The following is a 25,000-nucleotide window of genomic DNA, read 5'->3' as shown; positions in this document are numbered from 1 at the left end:
ATCTAGTAAACATTCTTAGTTCTTCTTTCACCTGCTTCTCTGTAATGTTTATGGACCCATTCTGTTATTCTTAATGTCCATCTATTGCGTGTCATTCTTATTATATGTTTCGCCCACGTACATTTCTTTGCCACACATGTTGTTAGGATAACCTTTACATTAGTTTACTCTAGTATTGATGTTGCCATATTTCTGTCTCATAAGTGTTATCCCCATCATTACTCTTTCCATAGCTCTTTGAGTTGTAACTAGCTTATACTCTAAGACTTTAGTAAGGCTTCAAGTTTCTGATGCATAAATTAGTACTGAATACTTTTATTTTTAGAGAAAATGGCATTTTAAATTTCATAATCTCATTTTTTTACCAAATGCTGACCATACCATGTTTATCCTTTTTTAATTTCGGTTTTGTGTTCCAGGGAAACACTTACTGTCTGTCCTAAGTATGTATATTCATTAACAACCTTAAGAGATTCAAACATAACTATTATTTGTTGTCTCAATGCATTTTCATTGAACATTATCATAGTTTTACTCATATTCATTTTCAATTCTACATTTCTGATTTTTCTATTCTTCTATTATCTTTAGTAATTCTTAAAAAGTTCTAGCCATTTTGTGAATAATTTAGGAGAATTTGGGTCTCCCTGTCTAATTCCTTTCTCAATCAGAACTTTCTCACTATCTTTTGTAGATTTTGGATTGTGGTACTTCGTGCATAGATATCTTCAAGTGTTCTAACATTAGATTCATCTTTTCCTTGTCTTTCAAGGCCTTTCATTACTGCTGAAGTTTGACAGAATCAAAAGCTTTTCATGGTCTATAAAGGCCATATATGGTAGTTTGCATACTCTGTTGATTTTCCATTTTCTGGTTACTTACATGGATAAGGTCAGTTGTTTAATAACCACTCCTAAAGCCAGCCTCTTTCTTGGTTCATTAAAATTTAGTTGTGTTTCTATTCAACCTGATATGATCATGGTAAATATCTTATATATTACGAGGAGTAAACTTATTGGGCGGCAATTTTCTGATTCTTTTGTGTCTCCCTGTTTAGGAATTAGTATATTGACAAAGTTTTTCCAAGTTGAAGGAATAGGAAATTATTGCAAACATTTGGTATATAGTTCATGCGAGTTTTACTAATATGAAATCTCCTCCACCTATATACAAAATATACTAAGATATATTTTACATTTATTGTTTTGTGACGGGCCGAGAGAAGGTTGTGACTCAAAGACAGGATGAAAGCAACTGAGTGAGTTTATTATAGAACATTCTCCTTTATATGCAAAAGCTCAAATTAACAAGAAAATTCATGTTCAAAACCGACACCGTTACCGATAAGAAAAACAGACATGTTTATTCAGGTCCTTTTTAGTGCGAGGGAAGAGCGAATATACAAGCATAATATATACACAAAATGAACTATGTATAATCGTGTGACACACAGTCCATGGTAAATAGGGCACCCTGATCTAGAAGGGCAAACTGTAGGCATGTCATCTGGCAGGAGATAAGCACATTTTAGACGATCAATGGAGACCCAGTCTTCTTTACCACAAATGTTTAGTAGGAATGCTTTCGGACTGTGTCGGATCACAAGGAAAGGGCCCTTGTAAGGGGGCATTAGCGGTAGCTTACTAGCGTCATTGCGCAGGAAGAGTGCAAGTCTGTCGGTATGTGATGCTTTGCTGGGGGCTTGTAAGTGTGGCAGCATGGAGTTATTTTTCCCACGACGTGATGTATGCGCTGGAGTTCGTCGGAAGAGGTTGTAGAAGGAAAAAATTCGGCAGGGACGACCAACGGGTCGCCATACACCATTTCAGCTGCCGAGACTTTGAGGGCATCTTTAGGAGTGGTTGCTAGTCCCAGGAGAACCCACCCAGGGAAGCTGAGTAAACCAGTTGGAATCCTTGCAGTGGGATATCAAAGCTGCTTTGAGGGTGCGATGAAAACGCTCAACCATTCCATTGGCAGCGGGGTTGTAGGCCGTTGTCTGATGTAGGGTGATGCCCAGGTAATTCGCTAATGATGTCCACAATTCAGAGGTGAAAGTGGTACCCTTGTCAGAAGTAATATGCTTAGGGATACCAAATCTTACAATCCATCCTGAGAGTCGGGCAGATGTACATGAGGCAGACGTTGCAGTTTCCATGGGAATGGCTTCAGGCCAACGAGTGGAGCGGTCGATGACGATAATCAGGTAACGATGTCCTTGTGATGTGGGTAGGGGGCCTACAACGTTGATATGAATGTGTGCAAAACGGCGCTGAGGCTGAGGAAAGCTGCCCACTCCTGAATCCGTGTGTCGATGTACTTTGGAAGTTTAGCAAGAAGTACAAGTATGGACCCAATCCTTAGCATCCTTAGAAATGCCGTGCCAAATGAACTTTGCCTTCAGCAGCTGTGCAGTAGAACGGCACGAGGGATGTGAAAGGCCGTAAATGAAATTAAACACCTGCTGGCGAATGGGAGCAGGAATCCAAGGTCTACCAGTACTGATGTCACAGAGGAGGGTGGTGTTGGAGTCTTCGAGGGGGAAGTCTTCCCAACCGAGGGACGTGCAGGATGTCCTACATGCTTGATACTCTGGATCCTGTCGTTAGGCATCAGGAGGGGGATTGTAATCCAATCCCAGTTGAACAGCAGCCAACGTGTTTCTTGACAGGGCATCGGCAACGGGATTCATTTTGCCAGAGACGTATTGAAGGGTGCAATTGTATTCAGCCACGGTGGAGAGATGTCGGCGTTGACGGGCGGACCAGGCATCAGATTTTCGAGTGAAGGCATGCACCAGAGGCATGTGGTTTGTGCAAATGACGAAGGGCGTACCTTCTAAGAAATGGCGAAAGTGATGGACAGCCAAGTGCACCGCCAGCTATTCGCGACCGAAGGTAGAATAACCCGGTTCCACCTTGGACAGTTTTCTGCTTAAGAAGGCCAATAGGTGCACCAATAGCGACGTCGCTGGCATTGGTGGAGAGAAGGAGAGGGGCATGTGGGATAGGAAAAGTGAGAGCCGCAGCGGTTGATATGGCCTTCTTTGCATTGCAGAAGGCTACTTCTTGAAGGGGAACCCACTTCAGGTCCTTTGGCTTGCCCTTGAGGAAGGCGTAGAGGGGAGTAAGAGTGGCGGCAATGGCTGGCAGAAAACGGTGATAATAGTTGATCATGCCCAAGAATTCCTGCAGAGCATTACGAAGGCCAAAACAGGAGTAATTGAAGGTGTATGTACCAAATGGATTGGTGATGGCAGTCTTGGGGATGTCTTCTGGGTTCATAGGCACCTGATAATACCCCTTCAGGAGGTTGAGCATAGAATAAACCTTCGTTTTGTGCACGTAGGAGGTCACGTCGGCAATGTTTAGGAGGGGGTAGTGATCCGGTTCTGTTTGCATGTTCAGGCGTCTGTAATCCCCGCACAGACCGAGGGAGCCGTCTTTCTTCAGAACTATGTGTAAGGGTGACGACCATGGGCTTGGAGGCCCTTTGGCAAAGGCCAATTTCCTCCATTTCGGCGAACGTCTGCTTAACGGCTGCCAATCGCTCCGGGGCCAGACATCTGAATTTTGCGAACACTGAGGGTCCCGTCGTCTTGATATGGTGATAAATACCATGCTTGGCAGGAGCCATGAGCGTTTGGCATCCGTGAGTGCGCTGATGTGGAGAGCAAGGTTGGAGGCGGTAGGTTGAAAAGGTGTTGACAAGTACGAGTCTGCGTTGATCAATCGTCGGTGGGTGACATCGACCAGAATGTGGAAATGAGAGAGGAAATCCGCACTGAGGATTGGCAATGTGACGTCAGCAACGAGACGCTTCCAATTAAATTTACCGTTTCCAAACGATAATGTGAGGTTCTCGTAACCGTAGTTGGGTATCGCAGATCCGTTGGCAGCTACAAAGCGGACGTTGGCAGACGTAGACAGATTACATCGTGGCCTGAAGAGTTCCCTTGGCAAAAGAGAACGACAAGCACCCATGTCTACCAAAAATCGCATGCCCGTTCCTGCATCATGTAAAAAGAAAAGATTAGAAATACGGGAGGCCACCGCCACGAGCGATGGCCTACATACACTTTTTTTGGCCACTGACAATCCTTGGCACATTTCTTCGTGGTTGCCCCGAATCTGAAGTGGTAATAGCAAAACTGCGGCGGATGTGAGGTAATAAGTGGCTGTAGATGACGTATGTCTTACGGCATTCACGTCAGGTTCGGTTGACGTTGAATAGGCGTCCTCTTCGTCAGGGGTGGAGGCATTGATGGAGGTCTTGAAGTGGCTGTCCATAAGGGCGTCGGCTTTAGTCATCAAGTCCTTTATGGGTAAACTATCGGCATCGAGTATGGCAGCGCGTATAGGTCCGGGTAAACGGCATATCCAAAGGGCACGAAGTAGGTTTACCTCACGAGGAGAGCCGTCTGCGGCAGGTTGCAGGCGAGCGATACTGGTCATTTCCCTGAGGGCGAGCGAAGCTCTTTGGTCCCCTAATGGTAGTTGCGAGAGCTGAAAAAGCTTTGCTATACGGGCGGCTGGCGACAGCGAGTACTGGTGCAGAAGGTATGTTTTGAGGGCGTCATACACTATTGGGGTGTCTCCTTGTTCACAAAGCCAGTCGGTTATTTTCGGGAAGGTGTCCTCGGGTATCACCACGAGAACATAATCTGCTTTGGTGGTTGAGCGAGTCACGCCCTTGATGCCAGACTGGACTTTTGCACGCTGAAACCAAGCAAACGCCTCTCAGCTGGCGAATGATGAAAGTTTCAATGGGGGAGTCGCAGCAATAACTTCCGTAGAGTCCGCTATAGTACCAACAATGGAGGGGCGAGGGGGGTTGGAAGGCTGGAGGAGCGAGTCGACTTCCGGGGTCACCAATGTTACTGGCCGAGAGAAGGTTGTGACTCAAAGACAGGATGAAAGCAACTGAGTGAGTTTATTATAAAACATCCTCCTTCATATACAAAAGCTCAAAGCAACAAGAAATTTCATGTTCAAAACAGACACCGTTACCGATGAGAAAAACAGACATGTCTATTCAGGTCCTTTTTAGTGCGAGGGAAGAGCGAAGATACAAGCATAATACATAAAAAAAATGAACTATGTACGATCGTGTGACACACGGTACAGTTCACTTGTGGCAGTATGTAATTATCTTATTTTCATAAACTCTCAGATACCTATAAGGATATCTTATTTTCATAAATTCTTGCACACTTTTAAAGGTATTTTGATTGTTTATTGGTAAGTAAAGGGATTAACAGCTTATGCTTTGAGTTCCTTCTACTCGCGTACAATAAACATCAAGTTGTAATTACAAATTAAAATTTGATATAACGCTCTATGTTTAGAGAGATAACTTGACTGATTCATGGTAAATGTATTCTTGACTAACCTTTTCAAACGCAAAAGTGTAGAAGAAATAAGAAGTTTAGCAGATACGACTATATTATGTCTTAAAGTAAGGGCGACCATGTACTGCCCTAAAGCAGAGATGACATTTATAACTGCCAAAAAATAGATGGGGAGTTGCGTTTTTTGTGTAGTAGCAGATCTTATATTATTCATGGACAACAGATCTTATTGTTGTGAACGACTAATATGAAGAGTCATTAATAATAAGGTTACCGAGGACAACTGCCATTGACGATGAAGGCAAAAAATCGATAAAGGAAGTACCGAAGAATTAGGGAGAAAAGGTTTATAGTGGTTTGGAGGTAAGAGTCGAGTTACATTTGAGCGTGTTTCATTCGATTTTCAAATTGCTTACATTTTAATTGAGTCAGTTCATTAACCCAGCTTGCACATCCTATAAAATCTTTACCTGATTGTTCGTGATAATTAGAAGGAACTTAATTATTGTCATTTCACTATTATTTTCTCGTTAACTTTGGCATAACTTGTCTTAGTTAAAGTATCAAAGGTTAAGCTAATAAGCAACGGTGTTCTTTCTTGTATTAACGGTAAAAAACTTATTAAACTTTAGACAAGGCAATTAAACGTGCTTACATGATAACTAAGTAGACTAAACACTGGAAGAAAAAACTTTTGATTAAATTCTAAACTAGGCACTTAACCAAGTAAGGAACGTTAACTTAGCATCAGGCTAGCCTAACTCTAGTTATACTGCTAAGCTAAATACTGAGAATATTGGAAGTTTGCTATCAAGCTTACTACTCTTTTAAATTGCATTTGTATTTTAATATAAGCATTAAAGGCTTGCGCCTTGGTATAAACAATAAAAGGTCTTGGCCTTCATTACAGAATTTTCATTGTAATTGTCAGGTTATGGATATATTCAGTGGTGACCATGTCATGCTGGAGTGGTGTCTGACATAAGGACATATCTCCCAGAATAGCGCGGTTTGGGAGGATTACAGTGCACAAAGGACAAGGAATCTAGCAAACAAAGGAATAAACGTTCATTAGCTCAAGTTGTAAATCTCAGATATCATTTTGACTGTTGTAATTAAATAAAAATGAATTTTCTTATTTAATTTACCCTGTCACCATTAATTGTATATCTTTGCAAGATATCGAATATTAAGTTTTTCCACATGGCGACCGTGACAGGATTAAATGCAATCCTTAACCTCCTTGTCCTTTTTGTTGTAAGCCTTTTGTTGTGGGTGGAGCTGTACTCGGGTTTGGGATTTTTTTTTTTATATATATATATGATATAGGCTTATTGGTACATGTTCTGAAAGCAGTGAATTTGTGCTATGGATTCAGATAATGTTTTTAAGTGAATATATAACATAGTTAGCCGTAACACAGCTAATTCTCCATTATTGTTGGAAATATTGATTTGTTTATCTAGGCCTGGTATTAGATTAACTTTGCAGAATTATAAACATGTCTGTAGACATATTGAAGAAACGACGTTCTTACGCTCGGCAAAGAGTAACAAAGCTATATAATGCAGCTCAATTTAATCTTAAAAGATTTTCTGAACAAGATAGATTGTTGCACATTCATAGATTTGATCAGTTAGGAAAAGAACTTTTAGGCTTAGATCAGGAAATGTTGAACCATGTCATAGAGAAGGAAGACAAAAGTTCTATCAAACAAATTTTTAATACAGATGAAAACTACCAGAAAAAGATAATGTCGGCTTTGTTAAGTTTACAAAGGTAACAGGCTCCTAGTTTAGATACTGTTACCACGCCTACCCATGTAGTTAGCCTTAAAAATGAGTTAAGAATGCCTTAAGTTCCTTTACCTGAATATGACAATACTAAGGGTCAGTGTTTAGTTAAGTTCTTTTATCAATTCGAGAAATTGTCTGACAAACAAAATTGGTCAAATCCCTTATAGTTTATGTATCTAAGGAACCAATTGTCATAGTCACGAAGAGCACTTGTTGATTCTCTTGATATTGATAATCAGTCCTAAGAAGAGGCAAAGAAATTATTATTACAAGCATTTATAATTCCATTGACACAAAAATGTGATGCAATTAAGAAACTTGTAGAAATTAAGTTAACACTATCAGGTGATCCATATGCCCTTGTAGCCTCAATGAAAACTGTTGTGAATGCATTCAAAAAGCTTGATGTCAAAGTTGACGATGTTCTCCAGTACTTTATATGGCATGGTCTTAATGACCGCTTTCAATCGTTATTAATTCAGATAACAAATGAAAGCAAACCCTCATTAAATGAAATTGAAAGTAACATATTTGAGGCTGTTGAGAGGTATAACAGAACAAATTAAAGGACCTATAAGCAAAGGGAGAAAACTAGGGCTAAGAATGTAGAACCAAGCATAACTCTAGCCACCAAAGTTAGTGTTAGCCCCAAAATATAAGTCTTGCACCCTATGTACAAAAAATAGTAAGCAAGATACGGCACATTTGCTTGTAAATTGCCCAGTTTCTGCGAGTCCGAAAATGAAAGTAAAGAAACTCAAAGAGTTGAATGATTGTGTTAGGTGTGGTTATCATAATCATGGGACACATCAATGTAAATTCAAATTTACTCAAAGGTGTAGAAATGGTAGTGGATGGCATTTTACTTACCTGTTTGCTGCTAAGGAAAAGCTAGTACTAAAACTTTATAAATTCTAGTAATGCTGAATATACCAAAAACTCTAAGCATACTAGTGGGAAGAAACCTGAACCTAAGCATACTTTAAACAGCCTCATATTAGCAAAAATTCATCAGAATGTTACAGGCGGTGCTGCAATTTTGCCAACTTTTACATGTTCTGTTGCTAAAGAAGATAATGTTACGCGAGTTTTAAGAGATGTAGCAAAAAACGTCTCTATGACTATTCAAGGTTTTAATTCTGCTAGGGACATTGTAACTGATATTGTATATGTACCTATCAAATTAGGTAGGGAATGGCATTATATTGAAGCATTTGTTGTACCCAGTATTGATATAGAGTTGATACTGGAAGGCTTGAATGTCATGGTTAGAAAGTTTAAAAATAGACATTATACTTTAGCAGATCAGTTTCTGAGTGACAGTGTGGACACTGCTTCAGATATTGGATCTTTGAAAATGATGCTGAATTTTTGCTGTCCCTTACTACCCACAAGTTTGGATTAAGCAATCCCTCTGTATATCTTGACACTCCAGTTGGCGTCATGCTCACAGGTAACATTAATAGAATGATGAAAAACCTGGACTATTTACCAAACTTGAATATTGGAAATAATTTACAAACTACAGTTAACACTCTGGGAAACACACTTCGTCCTTTAGATGAAGCTGGCCAGACTAATGAGAAATTGCTATTCTTCAATAGATATTGCTTTAGTGTAATCTCTCAGTCTCGGCTTCTAGATGAAGATGTTGACTTGATTTCCCAAATATCACCAGAGAGTATCAAAGATCAAGAAGCCATCACTACTTTAACCTATGCTATTTTTAATGAAAAGGGAAAGCTAAAGCAGTATGAATTGATTAAAGCTACAGAAGAAATGCTTCATAAACAATGTATTGAATATCTACACTATGAAAAATCACAGCTATCTGATGATGACACAGAAACCAATAAGAAGCTCGTTAAGTATGTTCTTGATAATACAGAACAAGATGAAGAAGGTTAGTAATGCCACTGATGTGGCACAGCATAATATCTCATTTGTTGGGGAAGAACTTCAATTTATCCAGGATGATATTGAAGTCTAGCTTAACACGTATGAAGAATAAACCTGAGCATTTGAAGATGGTTAATGAAAGTGGGTATGTCAAAACACCATGGCGGACGGTCCCCTTAAAGAGTAACAAAATCTAGGAATCTAAGAGAAAATTGAAGATATTAATTCTTTCATAAATGACCATCCAGAAGCTAGTTTCCTGCCACATATGCCTGTGTTCAGAATGGACAGAGACACGACTAAGTGTCGAAAGGTGTTCTTGTCTAACTTATGAGAGAAAAATAAATCTGCAAAGAACACTATAGTCACAATCAGTGTATGCTTCCAGGCCCTTGTGTGAATCGCAAGATAGTAACTTCCCTGATTATGCATTGATTTGACTCTTATCTGTTCTATTTTGATTTTAAAAAGGCCTTTTTGATGATAGGACTGGAGGAAGAGGATTAAAATAGATTATTGTTTGTATGGTATCGAAATATTTATAAGGGTGACTATACTATTGTGGGTTATAGGAAGAAGCGTTTGAGTTTTGGCCTAAGGCCTAGTCCTTGTCATCTTTGTACAAAATCTTGGTATTGAATGTTGAGAGAGACAATGAGGAAAAAGTCAAGCTAAAGAAATCTCTGTATAATACCATTTACATGGACAATGGGTCATATTCTTGTAACTCTGGCAAGGCTTTATTTGAACCTTACTATTGTCTCCCTAAGATCTTTGAACCATACACATTTAAGATGTAACAATTCGTAACAAACGATGTTGAACTACAAGAAATAATTGACAGAGACTATGGCAGTGAAACTCCTAAAGAGGTAAAGCTGCTCGGCATGGTTTGGGATAGGGTAGCAGACACACTAGGCCCTAGTAAGTTTTTTCTTGATACGCAAGCTAGGACAAAGAGGTCAATTTTGTCAACATTGAATAGTATCTATGATGTGTTTAATATCTATGGACCAATTTTGAGCAGAGCCAGGCTGTCTCTTAAGAAGTTTCAAGAAGACAAAATAATCACATGGATAGCTCTGTCTCTCAGAACCACTAAAAAGGGAGTGAATTCTACTCCTAATGTAGTAATTCCAGGATTCCTGGGTAGGCGAGACAGGACTTATAAACCGGTGGCATTTTCATATGCAAGTAAGGAGATTTGTGGATCTCTGGTCTAAATTGTAAATGTCTCCTCTGATAATGTAATTTTTTTAACAGTCAAGAGCAGAGCCATTAACAAACAGTTAGAGAAGAAAACCATTCCCATTTTTGAATTTACAGCTTTGGGACTAGCAACAGAAACAGTAATCAGTTTATTTGCTGGTACATTAGTTGTTACACCAATCAAAACTGTGAGCATGGCGATATATTCAGACAGTACAACTGGGTGTACTCTTATACATATAAGTTTGATAAATTGCAGAAGAAAGAGGTTTTATTCTAAATAAGTTGAAAGCTATCGGTGACTTGTGCCAAGTCTTCTCAATAACATTTTCCTTTGTAGATGTATGTGATAATCCGGCAGATTACATTAGCAGATATGTTTCATACAGGAGAGTTTTGAAGACTATATGTCATAGTGGACCTGAGTTTCACAAGAGACCTCAAGATGAGCCTCAATTTAGTACCAAACCCCCTTGAAAAGATCGCAGATGAAATACCTGGCACTGAGAAGGAAAATAGTACCTTAGTCACTGTCTCAACTGATTCAGAAAATACAGAAATTAACAATATAGACATAAATGAGATTGAACACTTGATACCCTTGACTAAGTTTTCAAGTTTCCATAAGCTAACAACTGTTTATATGATGGTTTTGAAATTCATCAAGAACACCAGAGAAAAACTATCAAATAGAGGAATCGATATTTTGGTAGGAAATTGTGTCAAGAAGGAAAACCTTCATGCTTTAGCTTTCGGGCAGATAATAGTAAAAGAACAAGAAAATTACTTCTCGGCAATTTGTGATTTTTTCAGAAAAGTCGTGCATTAAAAGGACATATTGCAAATTTAATAACTCAAATGAATATTTTCCTGAGCAAAGACACTTTGATAAGAATCCGGAGTAAATTTGGAAGAAAAGAACAAATTTCCTTTCTAGTGCTGTTACCCAAGCATAGTTTGCTAACTAAACTGATTATCTGGGATACGCATGTTATTTTAGGTCACGCTGGTGTATATTTGATCTTAGCTCAGTTGCGTAAGCACTTTTGGATAATCCATTTTTATTCTACAGTAAAGAACGTACTTGAGAGAATGTATTACTTGAAGAAGGCTAAAGCAGAGACCAATCAAATCAGATCAGAGTGCCTATAGGGATTTTCGGAGCAATCCACCTACTATTCCGTACAGATATTTTTTTATGGATTACATCAGTCCTTATACTGTAACATGGAATGGAGAAAGGAAGAAGATTTGGTTGTTGTGCATGAAATATTTGTGGAGTCGAGCCATCAACTTGAAAACATGTTCATCCGCTGATACTCAAGACTTTCTCAGGGCCTTTCAAATAATTACATACGAGTTTGGCATCCCTGAATTTTCCGTATCTAATTATGGATCCCTGCTAACTGCTGGTAGCAGAATCAATGGAACCTTCCTCAACGACTTTGAAACTCGCCCCTTCTTTGGGCAAAATTATATTAAGCCCTTGAAGTTCAAGCATTATGCCAAAGGGAATAGTTCTTTTGGTCCACTAGTTGAAAGTTGTGTAAAAACTGTGAAAAAGCTAATTTTTAGTTCAATTAAGAATACTGTGCTTGATTATCGAGATTTGTTCTTCCTTATTTGTCAAACCGCCCATCTGATTAACAAAAGACCAATTGCTTATAAGGATGTTCTGAGAGATGCCTGTATTGTTAGTGTGAAAACCCAATAACTCCCGAGTGTTTATTGAAAGGCTATGATCTGGTTTCAGTAAACATTATTCTGGACTTGCAGAATTCCTCATATGACACCAGTTAGGTGCCTGGTAGTAGTGCAATTGATGATGTTATGGATAATTACTATAAGCTTAGACAAGCTTTGCAACAGACTATTCAAGGCATATCATTCCGAATTTCTTGCGACTTATTAATCAAGCAATAGATAAAAGGGATCGTTACAGACCTGTCAATCATAAAACTTTGGCTGTTGGAGATATTGTTCTGTTAAAAGAGGAATCAAGCAAACCAAGTGCTTATCCACTTGGTATAGTAAAGAAGACAGAAATAAATCACCTAGGGGAAGAGAAAGATGCTCGTGTGCTTAAGGGTAAGTCTCGTGAAGTTGTGTACAGAACAACATATTCATTCATTTTGCTTCTTCCAAAAGAAGGATTTGATACAGTTCTTGAAGTTGAAACTGAAATGTTTGTTAACAATTAAATGTAAGGGAGAGAAGTAAACGGGTCGCTGCGCTGGAATCTATGAGAAACACGGAACTCTAAGTTTAAGAGAGCCTAGTATAACTAACATACATGTTTGTGTATATTATTATATACTAGCGGTAAAATACACATTGGCTATAGAGAATGTGTAATCAAATTGTTGCAGGGAGTGCGTAAAGGTGAACAAAATATTTCCTTGATTAAACTTAGTAAATCTTAATCAAATTATTGCTGGAAGTATGCAAAATATATCAAGATATATTTCACATACTGTATAGTGTTTACTTATGGCAGTATGTAATTATCTTATTTTCATAAACTCTCCGATGCCTTTAAGGATATTTTATTTTCACAAACTCTTCCAGACTTTTACAGGTCTTTTGAATGTTTATTGTTAAGTAAAGCGTTTAAGAGTTTATGCTCTGAGTTCCTTCCACGTGTGTGCAGTAAACACCAAGTTATAATTAGAGATTAAAATTCAATGTATTTATTGTTGCTAAACGTTCTAAACATTCTATGTTTAGAATGATAACTTGACTGATTCATGGTAAATGTATTCTTGATTAACCTTTTTAAAACCAAAACTATAGATGAAATAACAAATTTAGTAGATACGATATAAAGTAGGAGCGACTATATACTGCCCTAAAGCATATAGGCTATGACGTTTATAACTGCCAAAAACTAGATGGGGAGTTGCGAATCGAAGACCAGAACGACAGGACCTTATAGCCTGGTACGAAAACGCTACAATCGTTCACTTAGTGACAAGTTTTTGAAATTTTGCATGAAGATATCCAAGACCATACTCTATCACTTTTGAAGAAAGACCTAATTTTTCAGAATCATCTTCGGGCTGATCTGGCCCCATTTCAAGATGGCTGCTGAAGGCAACAACGAAAAAAATTTAGATCTATTTCAGGGGTGCAAATAATGATTAAAGTGGATGTTTTTCACTAATAATTTGTCATTAATAAGTAAATATTTTCAGCCATTTTTTATGATTGCCCTCCGCCCACAAAAACCTAAAAAGGTCCTTTTAGTCCAAAATCGGAATTCAAAATGGATCAAAAAGTTCATCTGGCATGTAGCACCACTCCGGAAAACTCTCAAAGGGTACAATTATATTATATTGTAATTTTTATAAATATTTATTGAAAATGCTTGTTTTTTCTACAAATCAGATTTAATTCAGGGTGAAGCATATCTTAATGGTTGATTAACATATGACTTAGAATCAATTTGTATCACATACATATATGGCATAAATTATGATTTTATACGCATAAATATTTGACATATACAAGGATTTTGTATCACATGCACAAAGGATGTATAGAGTAAATCTAAATTTAAATATAGTTTATTAATTACCCCATACATAGAGCAGGTCAGTTTTTTAGTCTTCTGGTTCGTGGTTGATGAACATTCCTTGGCAAGAGCATAGAGAAGTGCATCTCATGTGATTTCTTGTACATTTACAGTTGTGTACCAACCGTGTGTCACACAATTGTACATAATACCTTTTGTATATATTATGCTTGTATCTGCGCTCTTCCCTCGCACTAAAAAGAACCTGAATGATCATGTCTCCGGTTTTGCTCTGTAACATTGTCTGTCTCTTGAACATGTTATGTCCTGTTGCCTTGAGGTTTTGTATATAAAGGAGAGTGTTCCTGCCTTTGAGTTCACAACCCTCTCTCGGCCCGTCACATTGGTGACCCCGGAAGTCGACTCGATCCCACCGCCTTCCACCCCCACCCCCTCGCCCCTTCATCGTTGGTACTAGGGCGGACTCTACGGCAGTTGGTGCTGCGGCCGCTCCATTCAAACTTTCATCGTTTGCCAGCGGAGAGGCGTTTGCTTGGTTTCAGCGCGCAGAAGTCCAGTTTCGTATCAAGAGCGTGACTCGCTCAACCACCAAAGCGGATTATGTTCTCGCGGCGATACCCGAGGACACCTTCCCAGAAATATCCGACTGGCTTTGTGAACAAGGAAACACCCCAATAGCGTATGACGCCCTCAAAAAATACCTTCAGCAGCAGTACTCGCCGTTGCCAGCCACCGGTATAGCAAAGCTTTTTCAGCTCTTGCAACAACCGTTGGGGGAACAAAGGACTTCGCTTGCCCTCAGGGAAATGACCAGTATCGCTCGCCTTCAACCTACGACAGACAGCTCTCCTCGTGAGGTGAACCTACTTCGTGCCCTTTGGATACGCTGTTTACCCGAACCTGTACGCGCTGCCATACCCGATGTCGATAGTTTACCCATAAAGGACCAAAGCCGACGCCCTTATAGACAGCCACTTCAAGACCTCCATCAATGCCTCCACCCCTGATGAAGAGGCCGCCTATTCAACGTCAACCGAAGCTGACATGATTGCCATAGGACATACACACCCACCCCATGACGTGCCGAAGCAGTGACAAAGCCGCCCACCACCCACCAATCGCTAGCGCCCCAACGAACGACTTCTACAGCCACTTACTACCACCCATCCGCCGCAGTTTTGCTACTACCACTTCAGATTCGGGCCAACTACGAAGAAATGTGCCAAGGATTGTCAGTGGCCAAAAAACGTGTAAGTAAGCCATCTCTTCTGGTGGTGGCCTCCCGTGTTTCCAATCTTTTCTTTTTACAGGATGCAGGAACGGGCATGCGATTTTTGGTAGACATGGGTGCTTGTCATTCTCTTTTGACAAGGAAACTCTTCAAGGCACAACGTAGTCTGTCTACATCTACCGACGTCCGCTTGGTAGCTGCCAACGGATCTGCGATACCCACCTACGGTTACGCAAACCTCACATTATCGTTAGGAAACGGTAAATTCAATTGGAAGTTTCTCGTTGCTGACGTCACAATGCCAATCCTCGGTGCGGATTTCCTCTCTCATTTCCACCTTCTGGTCGATGTCGCCCACCGACGATTGGTCAACGCAGACTCGTACTTGTCGACACCTCTTCAACCCGTCCCCTCTAACCTCGCTCTCCACATCAGCGCACCCACGGATACCTACGCCCACCTCCTCACGTCGTACCCGGAAGTTTTCCGTCCAGAACTTCGCCAAACGCCCACAGTTCCAGCCAAGCACGGTATTTATCACCATATCAAGACGACGGGACCCCCAGTCTTCGCAAAATTCAGACGACTGGCACCGGAACGATTGGCAGCCGCCAAACAGACGTTCGCCGAAATGGAGGAAATGGGCCTTTGCCAAAAGGCCTCCAGCCCATGGTCGTCACCCTTACACATCGTTCTGAAGAAAGACGGCACCCTTCGTCCGTGCGGGGATTACAGGCGCCTGAACATGCAAACAGAACCGGATCACTACCCCCTCCCAAACATTGCCGATGGAACCTCCTACCTGCACAAAGTGAAGGTTTTCTCTACGCTTGACCTCCTGAAGGGGTATTATCAGATGCCTATGAACCCAGAAGACATCCCCAAGACCGCCATCACCACTCCGTTTGGTACATACACCTTCAATTACTCCTGTTTTGGCCTTCGTAATGCTGGAGCAACGTTTCAACGTCTCATGGATGGCATCTTAGGGGACCTCCCTTTCTGTGTATGTTATGTGGACGACATACTTATGTTCTCCTCCTCAAGAGAGGAACACCTCCGTCACCTGTGCATCGTGCTCGACCGCCTGCAACAAAACGGCCTTGTTGTCCGGTACGACAAGTGTACCTTTGGCGCCAACAAATGGTCTTTCTTAGGCAACCGTATCACTCCTGAAGGAGTCCATCCACTCCCTGAGAAGGTAGCAGCCGTTCAGAATTTCCCTGCGCCCTCGACTGTCAAAGCTCTGCAGGAATTCTTGGGCATGATCAACTATTATCACCGTTTTCTGCCTGCCATTGCCGCCACTCTTGTTCCCCTCTATGCCTCCCTCAAGGGCAAGCCAAAGTACTTGAAGTGGGGTCCCCTTCAAGAAGCAGCCTTCTGCAATGCAAAGAAGGCCCTATGAACTGCTGCGGCTCTCACTTTTCCTATCCCACACGCCCCTCTCCTTCTCTTCACCGATGCCAGCGACGTCGCTATTGGTGCAGTACTCGAGCAGGTGGTCAAAGGCTCGCCCCGCCCAATGGCCTTCTTCAGCAGAAAACTGTCCAAGGTAGAATCGGGTTATTCTACCTATGATCGAGAATTGCTGGCGGTGCACTTGGCTGTCCGTCACTTTCACCATTTCTTAGAAGGTACGCCATTCGTCATTCGCACAGACCACATGCCTCTGGTGCATGCCTTCACTCGACAGTCTGACACCTGGTCCGCCCGTCAACGTCGACATCTCTCCGCCGTGGCTGAATACAATTGCACCCTCCAATATGTCCCTGGGAAAATGAATCCCATTGCCAATGCCCCGTCAAGAAACACGTTGGCTGCTATTCAACTGGGATTGGATTACAACGCCCTGGCTGAAGCCCAACGACAGCATCCAGAGTATCAAGCTTGTAGGACATCCCTCCGTTGGGAAGACTTTCCCCTCGAAGACTCCAACGCCACCCTCCTCTGTGACGTCAGTACAGGTAGGCCGCGACCTTGGATTCCCGCTCCCATGCGCCGACAGGTGTTTGATTTTATTCACGGTCTTTCACATCCTTCGTGCCGTTTTACTGCACAGCTGCTGAAGGCAAAGTTCATTTGGCATGGCATTTCTAAGGATGCTAAGGATTGGATCCGCACCTGTACTTCTTGCCAAACTTCCAAAGTACATCGACAAACGGATTCAGGAGTGGGCACCTTTCCTCAACCTCAGCGTCGTTTCGCACACATTCACGTCGACGTTGTAGGCCCCCTACCCACATCACAAGGACATCGTTACCTGTTTACCATCATCGACCGCTCCACTCGTTGACCTGAAGCCATTCCCATGGAAACTGCAACGTCTACCTCATGTACATCTGCCTTACTCTCTGGGTGGATTTCAAGATTCGGTATCCCTGAGCATATTACTTCTGACAGGGGAACCACTTTCACCTCTCAATTGTGGACGTCATTAGCGAATCTCCTGGGCATCACCCTACATCAGACAATGGCCTACAACCCGCTGCCAATGGAATGGTTGAACGTTTTCATCGCACCCTCAAAGCAGCTTTGATGTCCCGCTGCAAGGATTGCAACTGGTTTACTCAGCTTCCCTGGGTCCTCCTGGGACTAAGGACCACTCCTAAAGACGCCCTCGACGTCTCGGCAGCTGAAACGGTGTATGGCGACCCGTTGGTCGTTCCTGCCGAATTTTTTCCTTCTACAACCTCCTCCGACGATCTCCAGCGCATACGTCACGTCGTGGGAAAATTTACTCCGTGCCGCCAGACTCACAAGCCCCCAGCGAAGCATCACATACCAACGGACTTGCACTCTGCAACGCACGTCTTCCTGCGCAACGACACTAGCAAGCCACCACTAACGCCCCCTTACACGGGCCCTTTCCTTGTGATCCGACGCAGTCCGAAAGCATTCCTACTAAACATTCGGGGCAAAGAAGACTGGGTCTCCATTGATCGTCTAAAACCTGCTTATCTTCTGCCAGATGACCCGCCTACAGTTCGCCTCTCTAGATCAGGGCGTCCTATTTAACATGTACAGTATGTCATTTTTAGGGGGGGGGAGCCATGTACCAACCGTGTTTCACACAATTGTACATAATTCCTTTTGTATATATTATGCTTGTATCTGCGCTCTTCCCTCGCAATAAAAAGAACCTGAATGATCATGTCTCCGGTTTTGCTCTGTAACATTGTCTGTCTCTCGAACATGTTATGTCCTGTTGCATTGAGGTATTGTATATAAAGGAGAGTGTTCCATAATAAACAACTCAGTTGACTGCATCCTGCCTTTGAGTTCACAACCCTCTCTCGGCCCGTCACAGTTGCCTTTGCAAGCAACTATGCAACTACAACTTATAAGCAAAGCACACCCAGTACTTACATCTGCAAAATCGCTCCAGCGGGGTACCCACATCTCGAGTCGATCATTCCATAACCATCCATACCTAGCAGGAGACAGCATAGGCCGTTATTTCTGTAGAGACTGTGGCCAATGATTGGCAGAAATTACTGAACGCTTGACATGCTGGCTTGACATGCTGGAAGAGAGCGTGTTTGGTGGGTGGTATAGATTCCAGAGGCTTTTGTTTTTTTTTGTGAACAAAAATATCTTTGCCTTATTGACACAATCAATGTCACATTTGGAGTCATACTGGATAACAGTAAATCTTTCTATGATAGACATGAAATCAGAATCAAGGCAAAATTCAGTGGAATTGTTAGTTAAGGTAAAAAAAAATAACTCATTTAATTTATCTCCCAGAAGATCCCAGGCAACCCGTGCCTTTTTCTTGCCAATATTTTTGAGGGCAGATGTTTGGTCAGACCCTGTTAGGACATAAAAAAGCAATATCACATTGCACTTTTCAGGTCTCAGATAGCTACTTACTTCGTGGATAGGAATATCTTTATAATGCTTCCCAGGTCCAAGCCCCATCCACAACTCATCAAGTTCTATTTTGGGGAAAAACTGGGTAGCAATCACAACAACATCTGTATCTACAGTTCTCAAAAAGGCTATCTTGTGACCCTGAACTACTGCATGATTAAAATGCAGAATTATTCTAGTGTCAGCCTCCTCCTGTGTACAGGGTTCAAGTGATGATAATTCTAATTTTAGATATTACAGAACAAGGTCTCCTTTTGTTGATTAAAAATGCAATGTTTCATCCTTAGCAGTCTCCCTCAGATCCCCACTTATGTATTCAAAAACCTACTTTTTATTATTAGTATCCTTAAGAAAATCCTGCCAAGCCTTGCCCTTTGAAATTGAAATAGCGGAACCTACATGTGTCCTCTTTATGAAAGTTACTACTCTCTTAACTCTTGTACCACTCTTCAGGCTTTGGTTTCAAAGACCATATGACTCCCATATAATATCCACCCTCTTTATCATAGCGGATAGTTGGCTCTTGAGGAATGGAATCAAGTTGAGATGAGCATAGTCTTCGAAATTATTTGTCTTCATTCTTAGCTTGACCATGTGTATCACCCCTGTCATATCCAAAGCAACCATGGTGGTTCATTTTCTTAAATTGTTTTTACCTGGATTGGGGATACTTGGGAGACAACCTATCAGAGCAGCTTTAGTTCCAGTATATAGTTGCCCATTTTTAGAAAGAATAGGAGGTTCTGGAACACACTCATGTTGGAAGAAGTTATCTTGGTCTGATTCTGATCTGCCTTAATTGTCATAAAATATCTTGTTACAATAGCTGTAGGATCTTTACAACTCCGCCTCCTGTTCTTGTCTGATATTGCAGGAGGACGCTTCAGTAGAGTATAAAAGTTATTTCTATGGATAATATTGGGAACTGGAATTTCTGCTTTCTCTATTACTTTTTCTATATAGTTTTTGGCCTGAGTGTCTCCACGGGGTCATAGATCTCACCTGTGGTAATAGAAACCAATTCACTTTCAGTTTCAAGATAAGGGTTAGCCACAAGGCCCTCATCAACAACCTTGACCATGGCAGTCAAATCTTTAATGAGGTTTTGTTGTGCAAATACTGATGGTTCTAGGTGTTCTATTACCTCCTCAATAGTGTGTCCTCCGATAGCATACTCAAACTCATTTATCACCCTGATGATTTCTGGTTTGGATATTTTGGTCTTTCAAATCTTTGGTATTTCCTTGGCATACCCAACAAAATGCATAGTTAGTGCCTGTCGGATTTCAAATGGTTCAACTTCCATGATGTATTCAGCTCCTGTGGTAGTAAATGGTTATAGAAACACAGTTAACTATCCAATGATGTTACGAGAAAATATTAGGAGCCATTTATTGTGCTACTTGTACAAGGTTAAGCGTTCCTAAATGAATTATTAACTAGAATTCCCTATCCAAGTCAGTGGCTATCCTAGTGCCCCAGCCAAGGTCAGTAGCTCTCTAGGTCCCATTCCTAATAGGTGCTTTTCAAACTTTTGAATATTTGTATTTCTTACAATATTGATAAATAATATATTACTAGATAGGTGCAACTCGGGACGAGCAATATGCTTGGAATGTGTAGTGTCCCTCGTTGAATGTCGCTCACTATCACGCTAATTTAATTCTTAGATCTTTTTAGTACATAGTAATCTCTTGAAGTACACACTCAGAAGTTCTAGTTAATGGAATTTGTTGCTATTTGTACTGAAAAAAAGAAAAGCGGAATAATAAACGGACAAACAATCATATATAGAAACTTATGTAAATGAGCATTCGAAAGATAAAACTATTTTATTGATTTAGGACTCACCACCTATAATTTTTGATGTCCTATTTCTTAAGAGTTGACCTAGACTAAATGTTATTTCATAGAAACTGCAAAGAACAAAAATCACTAGTTGACTGCCTAGGGTTTAATGTCCTTATGGGGAGCACCACGTGCTAATGTTTCACTACCTGGAACAATATTGCCATTTAAAGTGAGATTTGGTAGGGTTTGGTTTTATAAATGCAGCCTAAAGGTCACATGAACATCTTAGAGGGCCCTTAAGGGCTGCCGAAAGTTATTGTGGAGCCTTCAGGTTGCACAAGAAAGGCTTTATTCCCTTTGGAAAGAACTTTTACCTACCAAATCTTATACCTAACGGCAACACTGGTTTATGAGACGAGAGACGACTGCCATTTTTATCAGTGCTGCAGTGCTCGTAAACATCAAATCAAATATAGCTAGAAATTTTAAAACATATACTTGCATAAAATGCAGAAGGTGTGGCCTTAGAGGATATAACATTGGCCATATGTAAGTACCGTTATAGCATCACTAAGCATAATGGTGGGGGTTTTCTGGAAATGGCACTGCTGTGGCTGGTGCTAGGGTCAAAGATCACCTTAACAATTTACCGTGGCTAGCACGGAAAACACATTTACATATAGAGAGGTTCAATGCAGGACATTGTTTATCAAGAAGGTGTTCACTATCAGGGTATGGGAATTAGTCAATACAAAATTTAATTAATGCTGAAGGGAATGACTGGCTATGAGATGGTATGGGTATGCATCACAAAATATTTATAATTTTTATAAGGTCACTCACTTCGTTCGCGACAAATATTATTTGAAGAACAATTTAATATTATTGTACTCAGTGAAAGCTTTCCAAAGTGGTGCAACGTGCCAGGGGAATTTTTTGGTTTATTTCAAAGTCCAAATTTGGGCTAAACAGTAATTTTTACGGGAATTGGAAGCCACAGAGGTCTTTTTAATTGATTAAACGATTGTTTTTCTCCTTTTAGTATCAAATTATTACTAAAAAGTATACAATTCAATTATTATTTGCCCCCGTGTAAAAATTTTATTTTTCCTTATGTCATCCACGTCAACCATCTTGAAATGAGCCAAGACCAACCAGAAGATGGTCCCGAAAAATTTGGTCTTCCTTCAAAAGTGATAGAGTATGGTCTTACGTATAATCATACCAAGTTTCAAAAACTTGTCAGTAACTGAACGATTGTGGTGATTTTCAGCATATTCGTGTACCGCTATTAGTCGAACTATCCAACACATTTTTCGTGTAGTATCAGATCTTATATTCTATATTGTTCATGGACAACAGATCTTATTGTTGTGAACGACTAATATAAGAGTCACTAATAATAAGTTTGCCGAGGACAACTGCCATTGATGATGAAGGTAAAAAATCAATAAAGGAAGTACCGAAGGATTGGAGAGAAAAGGCGGCCGGGTTTATAGTGGTTTGGAGGTGAGAGTCGAGTTACATTTGTGCGTGTTTCAGTCGATTTTCAAATTACTTAGATTTGAATTAAGTCAGTACATTAACCCAGCTTGCACATCCTATAAAAAATTTTCCTGATAGTTCGTGATAATTAGAAGGAACTTAATTATTGTCATTTCACTATTATTTTCTCGTTAACTTTGGCATAACTTATTTTAGTTAAAGTATCATAGGTTAAGTTAATAAGCAAAGGTGTTCTTTCTTGTATTAACGTTAAAAACTTATAAAACTTTAGACTAGGCAATTAAACTTGCTTACATGATAGTTCAATAGGCTAAGTACTGGAAGAGAAAACTTTTTATTAATCTAGGCACTTAGAAGTTATACTTCTAAGTTTAATACTGAGAATGTTGGAAGTTTGCTATCAAGCCTACTGCACTTGCTTTTTCATTTTAGTGTAAGCATTGAAGTCTTACGCCTTGGTCTAAACAATAAAAGGTCTTGGCCTTCATTACAGAATTTTCATTGTAATTGTCAGGTTATTGAAAAATTCAGTGGTGACCATGTTATTCTGGAGTGGTGTCTAGCTTAAGGTCTCCTCTCCCAGAATAGCACAGTTTGGAAGGGTTACAGTGCACAAAAGGACAAGGAATCTAGCAAATAATGGAATAAAGTTCATTAGCTCAAGTTGTAAATCTTAAATTTAATTTTGACTGTTGTAATTAAATATAAATGAAATTATATATTAGATTTACCCAGTCACCATTAATTATATATCTTTGCAAGATATATCAAATATTAAGTTTTTCCATAACCTATTATTAAATCAATTGTTATCCCATCTCCTGGTGCTTTGTTTCTTTACATACCTTTTATTGCCTTCTTTACTTCTCATGTTGTTACTTTTGCTATCGGCTCAGGTTTTTCATTATTTCCATGAGTGAATTTATTTCTTATATCACTATTGTACTGTATAGCCTTGTATAGAAATTCTCTGCAATTTTTATTACCTCATCTCTTCTGTTGATATTTCCATTTTCATACCCTAAAGCAAGCATCTGTTGGCGTTCTATTCAAGTCTTATTTCCATCAATATGATGCCTTTTCCTCAATTAAGCGTTTCCTCAATTTTGGATTGATTGTGTTTACGAATGTCTCGGGTTTTTAGTTTGTTTATCGTCTCACATAGTTCAATTCATTAATTTCATCTCCTGGATTTTAACCTCATTTCCAACATTTTATTTTTCAGGTTTCTTGGTCGTTTTTGGTAGTTTTTCTTGATCTCTTTTATGATATTTTCCATACATCCCTTATGTTGATTCCAATACAAATATTTGATTACTTTTCATTACTTCATAACTGGCTTCCATTGCATCATGTGGCTGGGAGTATCTATTTTGTATGGCTAAACTATAAACTCATCAGATTGTTTTCTTATTAAACGAGTGTCTATTTTCTTTCTCAAAATTATTTTATCTTTTTCCTTAATTAAATCTAAATAAATATTTCCTCAACACTATTACATCGTTATCTGAATTGACCTTTTCAATAAGATTAAAGTTTATTTTATCTTTTCGTTTCTCCATTTGTAATTCTTCATTTCCCTTTTCTGTTACTTTTTATAAAACGGATTTTGACAAAGGACAAATCTATTTGGGCTCGACCCATGTTGTCCTGTTGAAATTTCCTCAATGGCAGCTTCTACTTGGGATGTTTCTGCGTGTGATATACCAGAGAAATTTTACCTTAGAGGTATCACGGAGTTCTAATCTCCGGAGCGTTGGAATATGCTAATGAGAATTATCTAATAAACTTCGGCACCGTTACTTTATATTCTGCCTCCCCTCCTATCATAGTCTTTGTTTATTAAGAGAAAAAAAAATAGTTGTTTATCTTTTTCCATATTTTGTCATTTGAAATATTTTAATAGGTCTTTATTCCAAACTACTTATACCGTTCTATCATAATTCAAAATAATGTAAGTATCTTCTACAACTCTCTGTTGAAGTTTTGTGTTAGGTATTTTGTTCCTGATCTACCCTAATCTAATCTTCGATGTCATTTAGAATCTTGTTGATATAATTTCAACCTCAATACCATTAAAGTAAAATAGAGGCGGACCCTCTTCTTTCAAGTCAACACTTAACCATTAGGTCGTCCCAAAACGTACATAAAGCAACATCTTCTCACGTTCAAATGTATGAATAGATAATTCTCCAACTGATGGTTCAATGTATGTCTTGAAACTTTGGAATTAGCTTCCCATTTCAGTGTTCTCTACCTCTTTTAACCTTTTATTCCTTAGGAGGTAGGTTTAAGTTTCACTTGAAATGGGTTGCTCAATTTCCTTTCCTTAACTTATCTTACTTGCAAATGCTTTCCTCTGTACACAAAATATTTAAGGGTTTTAAGATTGGCGAATAAGTGGTTCTCCAAAGGACTACTTAAATCAATTAACATTAAACATAATCTATATCGAAGAATGAAATTGGGTGCTTGAAGTGCCCAACGCTAAAGTAAGTACTCTAATATGTTGTTTACATTAATTCGTGCAGCAAAGAAAAAATATTTTGTGTTCCTTTGATCAACAAAGAAAATGATGCTAAAAAATCCTGGGATCTCATTAACTCGTCCTTTAGGCCTGGCAAGAAAACGCGTGTGTTAATGAAAAAATCATCCGTCGTAACAATAAATCGGATGTCAATAACTACAGATCATTCAGCGCCTTCCCTTATTGAATAAAATTTTTAATAAAGGATTTTACAATCGACTCTGCTCTTTCTTTATTAGATGTAATATCTTTTATACCTGTCAGTATGGCTTCCTGCGTG

General features: G+C 39.8%; 1 protein-coding gene across 1 annotated transcript in view; it reads right to left on the bottom strand.

Annotated features, from left to right (window-relative positions):
* LOC137614898 (solute carrier family 22 member 21-like) overlaps positions 1-25,000 on the bottom strand; it is a 947,260-nt gene that overhangs the window by 233,111 nt on the left and 689,149 nt on the right. The window contains exons 7-8 of the mRNA XM_068344556.1: positions 21,901-22,027; positions 19,899-20,099 (exon numbers count right to left, since the gene is read on the bottom strand). Coding sequence (XP_068200657.1) covers positions 19,899-20,099; positions 21,901-22,027 — 328 coding nt within the window. The remainder of the gene's footprint in view (positions 1-19,898; positions 20,100-21,900; positions 22,028-25,000) is intronic.

Source organism: Palaemon carinicauda, chromosome 21, assembly GCF_036898095.1.
Source record: "Palaemon carinicauda isolate YSFRI2023 chromosome 21, ASM3689809v2, whole genome shotgun sequence".
In the NCBI taxonomy this organism is placed as follows: domain Eukaryota; kingdom Metazoa; phylum Arthropoda; class Malacostraca; order Decapoda; family Palaemonidae; genus Palaemon; species Palaemon carinicauda.
Note: the sequence above shows the minus strand (reverse complement) of the source record. Positions and strands in the feature narration are given on the sequence as shown.